The 11,051-nt window shown below is 39.6% G+C and overlaps 1 protein-coding gene across 3 annotated transcripts in view; it reads right to left on the bottom strand.

Moving 5' to 3' along the window:
- ITGA9 (integrin subunit alpha 9) overlaps positions 1–10,291 on the bottom strand; it is a 5,160,704-nt gene extending 5,150,413 nt beyond the window's left edge. For 2 of the 3 annotated variants that reach the window (XM_044065011.1, XM_044065010.1), the window contains exon 1: positions 9,516–10,291. In XM_044065011.1, the coding sequence (XP_043920946.1) occupies positions 9,516–9,673 (158 nt within the window). In that variant the 5' untranslated portion in view covers positions 9,674–10,291. The remainder of the gene's footprint in view (positions 1–9,515) is intronic. The other variant, XM_044065009.1, reaches the window with a different exon arrangement.
- Between the last annotated feature and the right edge of the window lie 760 nt (positions 10,292–11,051).

The raw sequence follows: 11,051 nt of genomic DNA, 5'->3' as shown, positions 1-11,051 counted from the left end.
GACAAGATGATCAGCTTTAATAATTGGCTCAATTACTGGTGTCATTCTAGGGGGATCCAATGTCTGTCTGCTTGGGATGACATGCTGGACAAGCCACGCTGCTTCGCAAGGGACGGCTTGCACCTGTCACCACTGGGCTTCTGGATATTGGCTAAGGCTCTTGCCACCCCCATAGTGCCTTTTTTAGGCAAGGCTCAAAAGACAAACCCACCACCTTGGAAAACAATAAAGGAAAAAAAAACTAAGGGTAATGCTGCTCAATGCCAGAAGTCTAAATCTCAAGATGCAGGCTCTCGAAGCACTCCTCAGTATGGAGAGCATTGATGTCTGTGCAGTAACACAGAGCATTGATGTCTGTGCAGTAACTGAAACCTAGTTCAAGGCTCCTGAGAGCACCCCAGCCCTACCAGGTTATACCTCGTATCATGCATTTTGGCCCCAAAACCTGGGCCGAACCACAAAAGGAGGGGGAGTGTCCATATTCATTAGAGACACCCACACCTCCAGGTTAGCGGCAACGCACAAAGCATTGGAGACCATCCATGTGCAACTAACCATAGGCAAAATTGCTATACAACTAGTAGCATGCTACAGAACACCCTCGTAATCTCAGGAACTCCATTCAGCCTTCCTGAAGACACTGGAGGATATGAATGCCTCACCAAATACCATCATATTGGGAGACTTCAACTACCCAAACAGACTGGGTGCATTACTCAAGCCCCAACACCCTAGCCCAAAGGTTCCTGGAATTCATCAACTCAAATGCGATGGAACAACTAGTCACCTCCCCCACAAGGGGAAATAATATACTTGACCTGATCATCACAAACATGGGGACAAAATGCTCAACACCGGAAGTATACCCCTCACTAGTGAGATCAGACCATAAACTAATAACCCTAGATATTCATATCCCACCTCCACCCCCAGCACAAAAGACCACAGTGAGAAACTTCTCAAAAGCCAACTTTACACTCCTTAGGACTGAAATGGTATCCTTCAAGCCCCCTGGGCCAGTGGAAACCACATCCCACACTGCTGAATCCTTCACAAATGCTTTCTACGGGCATCTCCAAGAATGCATGGATCAATGCAATCCCAAATAAAACCAAGACGCTTTCCACCAAAGGCAGGCATCCTATCTGGTGGACCCCAGCCATAAACAAACTTTATAACAAGAGAAGGAAGCTACTGCAAGACAGAGCAAAATCCCATAAAAGGAAGGCATCCCTGATCAGCACTAGCAAAAAACTACGTTCGCTAATAAAATCATCAAAGGCCAACTTTGAGAGAAAAATCGCTAAGGACACTAAAGATAATCACAAGGCCTTCTTCAGTTATGTTAGAAACCTGGGTGGAAACCCTCATATGCGCAGAGTTAGTTCATAACTGCAAAAAATACACTGAACCCACAGATATTGCAACATACTGGCAGACAGGTTCAGTGCGAATTTCTCCCCTCCCTCTCCCCCAAAAGACGAAATAAATATCTCAGCTGAATGCAACCTCCCTGAAATCTCAGATGTCCAGGTGAGAGCTGCCCTCAGCAAAGCTAAAAATACAGCACCCATGGGACCTGACTGTGTCCCAGGTTGTGTGCTACGTGAACTCCTAGAGGAGCTAAACCCGCACATAAGAACATGGTTTAATCTTAGCCTTGCTATAGGATACGTCCCTGAACACTGGCGTACAGCTACAGTGGTCCCACTCCACAAAGGTGGCACCTCTACAGACCCTGGAAACTACCACCCCATAAGCTTAACCAGCCTGGTCTGCAAAGCTATGGAAAGGATCATTATGGAACTCAAAGACATCGGGGACCTACAGACAATTGACCCTACCCAGTTCGGCTTTGTAAAAGGCAGATCCTGTCTTTTAAGCCAGGTGGACTTTTTTGAAACAGTCACTAGAGCCATCGATGAAGGCAAAGCAGTTCATACAGCCTACCTGGATCTGGCAAAAGCCTTCGACACAATACCCCACTCAGGCATCATAGACAAGCTCAACAGCTTAAATGTAAATCAGTTTGTCACAAGATGGGTTGCAAACTGACTAAAGGACAGAACCCACATAGCTGGAGCTATGTCAGACTCTAAGCCAGTCACAAGTGGAGTCCCACAGGGCTCTGTCTTGGGACCCCTCTTGTTCGACATTTATTTCTCAGATGTGCAGGCAAACATAGGGGGGTTGTGGCTGACAAAGTTCGCAGACGACTGCAAACTAGGCGCCATAGTCGACACACCAGCCGACACATGCATCCTCCAGAAGGGCCTCACAGAAACAGACGACTGGTGCCAGAGTCATGGCCTTAAACTAAATGCCAAAAAATGTATAGTCATCCCCTTTGGAAAAAACAAAGTACCCACAAATTACCACATAGGTGGTAATCCATTAAGTATGGAAAAAGTAATCAGAGACCTGGGGACCAAAGTTGACAGTGACCCAAGTTGACAGTGACCTATCATTTGACACCCACGTCGCCAAAGTGGTTAGAAAGACCTTCTACCTTGCCCACCTTATCATGAAGGGATTCACATCCAGATCAAAGATGTCATTGTACCCTTATATTCCTCCCTTATCAGGCCTATGATTGAGTACAATGCCCCATTTGGTATGTACCTCACCCGGCACCTGCAGCAGCTGGAGAGACCCCAAAGTACATTACCAAGAGGATAAAGGGTCTCCAGCATATGTCATATGCTGCCAAAAAAAGCTCCATCTCTATTCAGTAGCATACCGCCTGCTCAAGAGGTGATCTGTGCCTTGCGTACAAGGCCATGTACAATTCAGAATTAATGGACATGCTCCACCTCAAAAAATCCAAATCCATCAGAGCCACGAGAGCTAAAGATCTAAACCTCAGCACAAATATGAACAGGACATGCTGGAGGGACAGATTCATAACCCAGAGGCTTCCCGCACTCTGGAACAGGATACCTGTCCATGTTAGGCAGAGCCCCTCACTGACTCTCTTAAAGAGAAATCTGGACGAATGGATGGGTGATCATAGGTTTACCCTGGGGGTCATCTCTGTGTCATTGCTAGATAGAGGCACAGTAAACTAAATTTAACTTAAATTGTACACTTTTGTATCATTACATGGGGTGGCGAAAGCCACATACACTTTGGCTAGGCTTATAAATGCCCTAGGGCAGATAGCCTAGTACTATACTATGAAACTATAAAGCAATTAATTTATTTTACATTTGTTGATCGGGCTAGTCCAACTGGATATATGTCCATTTTCAGTGGAGGCCTGGGGCGAAAAGCTCCAAGAAACAAAATAAACACACGATCATACATAACATGAGGCATTTAGAAATACAGTTGAATGTGCAGATCAACCTATACATTGCATTGTGTTACATTTCTGTAACCAGAGTCGTGATACATTTCAGCTATGGTTAGCCATGCAAATATTTTGTTAACAATATAGTACAAGAGAAATACTTTTGTTTTATTTGACTTAAAGTAACTAGGTTATACACTCTTTTAGAAGTTAACAGACAAGTAACTAGTTTGTACAGTAATGGCAATAATGCCTTGAGAAATTAGGGGTAGTTAGTCTGGGTTAGAATAAGGGCATAACCATTGTGATTTAAGGTATGGCTTCAATTTGGTTTTAAATAATGCTATAGAGGTAATGGTGGATAGGTCTTTTAGGAGGGACTTCCAGATTTTTCCAACTGTGTTGGCAAACAAGGATTCACCTGCCAAGTTGTTAACTTTGTCTATTTGTACAAGTGGTTTATTTGCTGAGCGTAGGGTCTTGAGGTTCTTATAGGGGGTGATTAAGTTAGTAAGTATAGGTATGTTAGTAGGTTGGTACAGGATCTTGTGGGCAACTGTTAATTGATTAAATAGTATTATATTTGGCAGTTCTAGCCATCCTAGCTGTTTAAGATCATCACAATGGTGGGCTCTAAAGGCAGATCCAGTTGCAAATCTAGCAATGTTATTATAGGATATTGCTAGTTTGTTGATGTTTTTACATAGTTTTATACATATAGGTGAGGCATAGAGGAGGGCAAAGATTAAGTGGGTACAGGTAATGGTGGTCCTGGCTAGTGGAGACAAAAAGGATTTAATCCTATATAGGGATCCTAGTTTTTTTGTTGACTGTACAGTACTATTAATATGAGAATCAAAGGTGAGGTTGCTGTCAATAAGAACCCCAAGAAGTTTAGTAGTGCAATCAGGAGATATAATGCCATTGCTTGATGTGACAGTAAAAGTAAGTGGGGAGGCCTGACGTCTGGAAGTGAACAGTAGCAATTTTGTTTTTTTTGGGGATTCAGAATGAGGCATCAACGTAGAAGCCATTTTTCAACTATGTTAAACACATTTTGGGTTATGGACTGCAAGACAGATGGTGAGGTGGCCGAGCATATTAGCGTGGAATCGTCTGCATATAAGTAGCTTGAGGTATAACAGAGTACAGAAAGTTTATAAAAAATAGAGAATAGGAGAGGACCCCAAGGGCAACTGGAAGGTAGGAGGATAGGTTGTTTTCCCATAGGACAGCCTGCTGCCTGTTATCTAAGTATGATTGGAACCATTTAATAGGTAGTGTGTCTAGAGACAGCATTTTGAGTATATTAATGAGTAGGTGGTGGTTAACCATATCGAAGGCTTTTGAAAGGTCAATGAAGAGGGCCGAGGATAATGCATCTTTGTTACGATTCTTATTAATACAATCTGTGAATGATAAAAGAGCAGAGGTGGTGCTATGAAATGGTCTAAAACCATGTTAGCAGTTGGCTAGTAAACTGTTTTCTATTAGGTGGTTTAACAGCTGTTTATGAATGCATTTCTCCATGATCTTAGCCAGTGGAGATAAAATGGCTATAGGTCTATAATTTGATAATTCATTCGAGTTGCCTCCCTTATGCAACGGGATAATGTGAGAGATTTTCCAGATTGATGGGATAGTGCCTTCTGTAATAGTTCTGTTTATCAGGATTGATACTGGGAAGGCTATGGCTTTTGCAGCTTTTTGCAGGTATTCTGCAGGTAATAGATCTGCAGAGAGTGTGGTAGGTTTAAGCTTATGTGAGAGTGTACAGACAAGATTGAAAGTGAAATGAAGGGGGTGCATTCGTGATGGAGGTTCTTGATGATGTATCAGGGGATAGCTGATTAGCAAGAGATTGAATAGTCACTTTGAAGATATTGGCTATTTGAGTAGGGTTTATTGTGATCCGAGCCTAAAGGGATAGGTGTGACTGAATGCCCGGGGTGTAAGAATTTACTAATGCCAGACCAAAATCTTAGTGGTTTATTTTGGTTTGTTTACTGGAGCTCAAAGTAAAAATTATTTTTGTCTAACAATATGGCTTTTTTTTCTAAGCTGTCTAAATTTTAATTGATCAACAAGGTTTTTAGTTGAATGCCAATTTGCCCATAATTTGTTTCTAAGGAGGATTTTTTGTTTGGTAGTTTTTGACAGCCATGGGGCTGGTTTAGTCTTGACTCTAATTGAACGTGTTAGGGCGTGGTAGTCTAAAATAGTTAAGAATTTTGAATTAAAGTATTGCACTGCTTCATCTAGATGTAGGTTTTTTAAGACAAGAAGTGTCACTGTTAGAAAACTACAGAAGAGGGAATAGATCAACAAAAACACTAAGAAAGATAGATGTGATTAAAGTAATGCACAATATTAGAACAGGCCAAGATCTATCATGCACTATCACAAATAAACTAAATATTTCAGCACAGGTGGAAAAACTTAGAAGTTAATCAGATAAATATAAAAGAAAACTGCAAAATAAGTCATTTACTGATAACCCAAAAAAGTTTTATAGAGAATTGGGAAACAAGGTAAAAGAAATTGAAAGACTGCCAGAAAAAGAAGAAATAGATACATTTTGGAGAGATATCTGCGGAGATCCTGTGGAACATAAAGATGCTAAATGGATAGAAGTAAAAGAAAGAATAAGAAGTTTAAACATACAGAATATGAAATGGGATGAAGCAACAGCTAGAGAGCTTGAAACAAAGTTAAGAAAAGCTTCCAGTTGGAAAAACCCAGGCCCAGATTCAGTACCTAACTTTTGGTTAAAAGTATTAACATCTTTGCATGAAGACAGTCATGAGTAAGAACTATTTACATGTGCACCCTGAACAGACACCAACCTGGCCAACAGAAAAAACAATGCTCCTACTTAAGGGTGAACCTGCAAGCTACCCTAAAAATTATAGGCCAATAACTTGCCTTCTGATGACATATAAACATGTATACATGGGAATTGATGCTGACAGACTTTGTCATTTAGGAGAAAACTCAATTATGGCAGTAGAACAAATGGAAAAGGGAAAAAGGATCATCCGTTGTTAGGTTTCTGAAGAAGTTGCTACATTTTGGCAACGAAAAACACTTAAAATTAAATGGTTCTTGGTTTTACTTTTATTGGATTCCTGATACGTCTGTTGTGGTTCTTGGTTTTACTTTTATCGGATTCCTGATGCATCTGTTGTGTTGGGACAAGGTGCTGCTGACTTTTGTTTTTTCATCTGTTGTTAAAGTCATAGTGGAGAACTATAAAAAAAAGGGGGAAGAATCCAAGTATGGCATGGATTGACTACAAAAAAAACATTTGACAGTATCCCTCATTTATGGATAAAAAGAGTGCTTAATGTATAAAATACAGCCCACACTGATCAACTACATTACAGTGACCATGAAACAGTGGCAGACCACTTTGCAATTAAGCCAAGATAAAGGACAAATTGTTATCCCACAGATAAAAATCCTAAGGGGGATATTCCAGGGTGACTCTCGGTCACCATTGCTATTCTGCCTTACCCTTAATCCATTAAACTATTTACTTAACAGCTTAGCCCATGGCTAGAATCTGGCTCCTAGAAAACAAAGTGTAAAGACTTCTCACCTTCGCTTTGTCGATTTAAAACTGTATAGCTCATCAGATGAGAAACTGAAAGCACAACTGCAAGTTGTCAAAACTTTTTCAGATAATACAAGAATGTCATTTTGTCCTGATAAATGTGCAAAAGCAACATTTAAAGCAGGAGAGCTGCAATGCCAGGAAAACAGTTTGGGACAAGAATGTGACATAAAAGAACTTGAGCAAAAAAAAAAAGAGTGTATAAATATTTGGGAATCGAAGAATCAACAATAAAACATGAACAAATGCAAATAAAAACTTAGTAAGGAATAGTTCAGAAGACTTAAATTAACCCTGAAAACAGTGTTGACATCTAGGAACAAAATCCAAGCCATAAACCAGTTTGCTCTTCCTGTCATAATTTACAATTTTGGAGTGACTGATTGGCCTCAAAAAGTGTTGGACAGATTAGATAGGAAAACAAGGATGCTTCATGCTCACCAAATGATTTATAAAAATAAGTGTATACCAAGATTATATATTCCCTGTTTCGAAGGAGTGGTGGGCCTCCTTGAAATTGATTACACATATACATCTGCAATCGTGGGACTCTACACACATCTTCTGACCTCACAAGACCCAAACATAGTCAAAGTTTTGAAATATGAGGAGAATAAATCTAAGATGACTTCTCTGCTTAATCTAGCAGATGCATATCAGCAGCAAGCAGGAATGAAAATCAAACCAGAAGTATATAAAAATCAGTTACAGCTAATGAATGCGCTAAAAAACAAAGGAAAGAATATAAGGTGAAGGACAAGATAAGAAGGCAAGAGGTATAGAAAATGCATAAGTATAGTTGCAGGTCATTGGAAATTCACCCCAGTGTGGCACTTACGGCGCAGACCTTTTCAGTAGTCTCTTTGGCCATAAGCTTACTAAGATCATATGAGCTCTCAAGACTGATTAATTCAACACAAGTTCAGCCACAACTCCACAAAAACAAAACTGGTTTTATTATGAACCACCAACAAATTATCTGCATTTCCAAAAAATGGAGCATTCTCTGTAATGACCAGTTAATTAGAAAGTGCAACGATTCATATACCTTTGTTTCTGGCATGACCCAAACCTCAACTTTCAACACCACATTCAAACTATTAAAGCTAAGGTAAGCAAACTAATTTTCTGATCAAAATGGTCCCATCTTCTCTCTCCCCTGGAGGTAGACTTGTAAGAGGAAAATGCATCCTATTTCCAGAAATAGAATACGGTCTGTTAATTGTACCAGTCTTCAAAAAAATAAGGCATCTCTTCAACCAATAATATCTGCAGATTCATTACCACATATAAATACCATAGCACCATACCCTCAAATGGCTCCATATCATTCACGCATCAATATTGATCATGGCCTCTCTGGTCATTAAACTAGTTTAGAGAGTATAGTCCAGGCTGATTATTATTCCCCAAATTCCAATTGATCTATAGCTTAAGAGTGTAAATACTGTAAACTCAAAAAATGACAACTCTCTGACAGTTTAAACGACAAAACCAAGTTATCACGTATAGTCTCCATTTTTTTTTTTTTTTGTTAAACTGGTCTGGTATGTATGACTAGAACTTGTACAATGTTAAATTGCCATGTATGGTTGCTCAGTCAGTTTGTAACATGAAGCTGAAAAAAGCTCCGGGGGTTAGTGTTATACCCCTTGTTAAACAAAAAATAATAATAAACTATGAAATGTGTTAAACTAACAAGTGCAGGTGAAAAGTTCCATCATGTAGCAAGTACAAGTAAAAACTAATCTATTTTTGCAGGTTAGCAAAATGCTGCAATTCAAGAAAGTTTCTGACAATTGCATGAATCAGTACATCGCTGATCGCTTAAGATTCATGGTCTGTCACACATTACGTGAATTTTGCTGAATCATATTAATTCTTCAAAGAACGTTTTGTAGCTATACAACAACATATTTAACCATCATGTGAGGTTGCTAATATAAGCCGTTAAGACTGAATTACGGCAGAAAGTACCCCACATTTTGTCCATTTGTTCCACACATGTCATGAGACGGAAGGTTGAGGGCTATGCTGAAGAAGTTTTCCCGAACGGTGTTTTATATATTAATAGTAAATCATATGGGTTGACAATTTAAGAGTATTACAGTCACCTTTGAAAAAAAATATGGGGCCCTCCAGCAGACATTTTGGATTTCAAAATAAGCAGCAGTACAAGTTACAAAGACAACAATACACAATGGAAGTCTGGTAATAATGTAGTAGGCTGAGTGGAAGAAAAAATATATCAGAACTTTTAAACATATGATTTAGATGCACTGGCAAATGGGATGTGGAACAATTTACAATAAAATATATTTACTAATAATAGTGATTGGACTTTGGTCAAACGCTAGATGGAGTTAGGTACACTTCCTTTCTTTCAGAATGACTATATAAGCGCACTTGAAAATTGTTTAATAGCTAACTTGAATACAGGGCGTACAAATGCAGTAACACCCTCCCCAACACCGGCAAATAGTGCCATCGTCCTACGTACGATGTGTAAGCGACCCCCCCCCCCCCCCGGAAAAGGCATTGCACGAGAGCACCGTGGCGTACAACTTACGTTTCAAAATCCATACTGTGCCGTCTTATTTGACTTACCATCTCGTATTGTCGTGGTAATGTTCCAATACCGAGTACCCAAAAAAAGTGCCATTGGGACCCCGATATACCACAGGGTGTTCCACATCGATATTGTAGGTGTAAAACAGCTTACGAGACACGACCAGAAACATCAGCGTCTGCAGAACTTGAAACATTTTCTCAGGACATCCAGTTTCCGCCCTCGAATGCCCGAATGGAATTTAGCGGACTTTTCTTTTCCAACAGAAAGGGAAAGTTACGGAGTACAGGGAAACAGATTTAATAAAGATATTACGAGTGGGAACTCAAATCCAAAGAAAAGGGGCATTTGATCCGAGTGAAAAAGTCGGGATAAAGTTCACAGCACAAAGTCTGTAGCGCCCTGCCTCCCGCATACCCTGATTATTAAGCACACACCTAATTATTGTGGGAGGGAAATTTCACCATAAGATACTTTAAAATAGCATTGAAACTCCACAATGTCATGCTCGAACGGAACTGTCGTAGGAAAATACCTCCCCACAAGTAAAAAAAAAAGGTGTACAAATTCTCATAGTTTGCTCTGGTTGCCTGCCTTTTCCGTTATTTGAGTTAGAAAAACATCGCACTTGCATGCACCAAGTTGGGGGCTGGTTATTTTCTGTGCGTAGCCCATACAGTAACACAGGCACAAAGCCAATTTATTACGAGTAGTGCGTGGAAACACCAGTTGTATCCCTCATCCAATTTATCGTAGCTCTCACTTTTGTGTGTGATCCCCTCCCCGCGATATCTTCATCAGAGGCAGCAAATTTGTGTTAGATTGTACACCAACACTAAATTCCCCGCATAGTCCGATCACATTAATTTAAAGATGGGGGAGGGTGTCTCGTACGCACGGAGAATTTTCCAAAATTAACGAACCCTGATATGCTTTACAGTCCGAAGGACGCCTACGGGCTAAAATATCATGATTCTTAAACATAAAAAGAGAATGTTTCTCGTGTAGTGGTCCTAAATCATAATTTATACAACGCTTAAATAAAATCCAGAAAATGTTACTTGGTTAAATTAAAATGGATTTTTTCACATTTACACCTTCCATGTAAGTGTTTTCCATATTTATAGCAGCATAAAGTTTAGATTTCGTATCTATCATCAAATAAAAACATGTTGTGGTATTCTAACAAATCATTAAGGAATGAAGTCAATATATAAAGACAGACCTTCGAGTTTGACATCACACCTATCAACCTCTTAGAGTAAGAAATCGGAACAAAGCCATCAATAAATGCGGGACAAAGGTTCAAAAATAGGGACACTTTAAATACTGCTCTTACAAACTTAGAAAGTTGATAGAATAACAGGTTTTGCATTAGCATAAAGTTTCGGAAGGATATGAAGTCTGAAACTCATGTATATCGTTATTTTTGAACTTCAGTCTTTAATTATTTACCACTAATTTGCCAGAAAACCACAACTTTATGAAAAACGGACCAAAATTATAAGGCCAATATCTGGACATTCTGAGAAAATTTGTTGTATAGTTGAAAGGTATGTTTAACAACCTTCAGA

This window comes from Protopterus annectens, chromosome 3.part0 (assembly GCF_019279795.1).
Source record: "Protopterus annectens isolate FY-2018-M chromosome 3.part0, PAN1.0, whole genome shotgun sequence".
Lineage (NCBI taxonomy): Eukaryota > Metazoa > Chordata > Ceratodontiformes > Protopteridae > Protopterus > Protopterus annectens.
The sequence above is the reverse complement of the archived record's forward strand: the minus strand, read 5'-3'. Positions and strand labels throughout refer to the sequence as shown.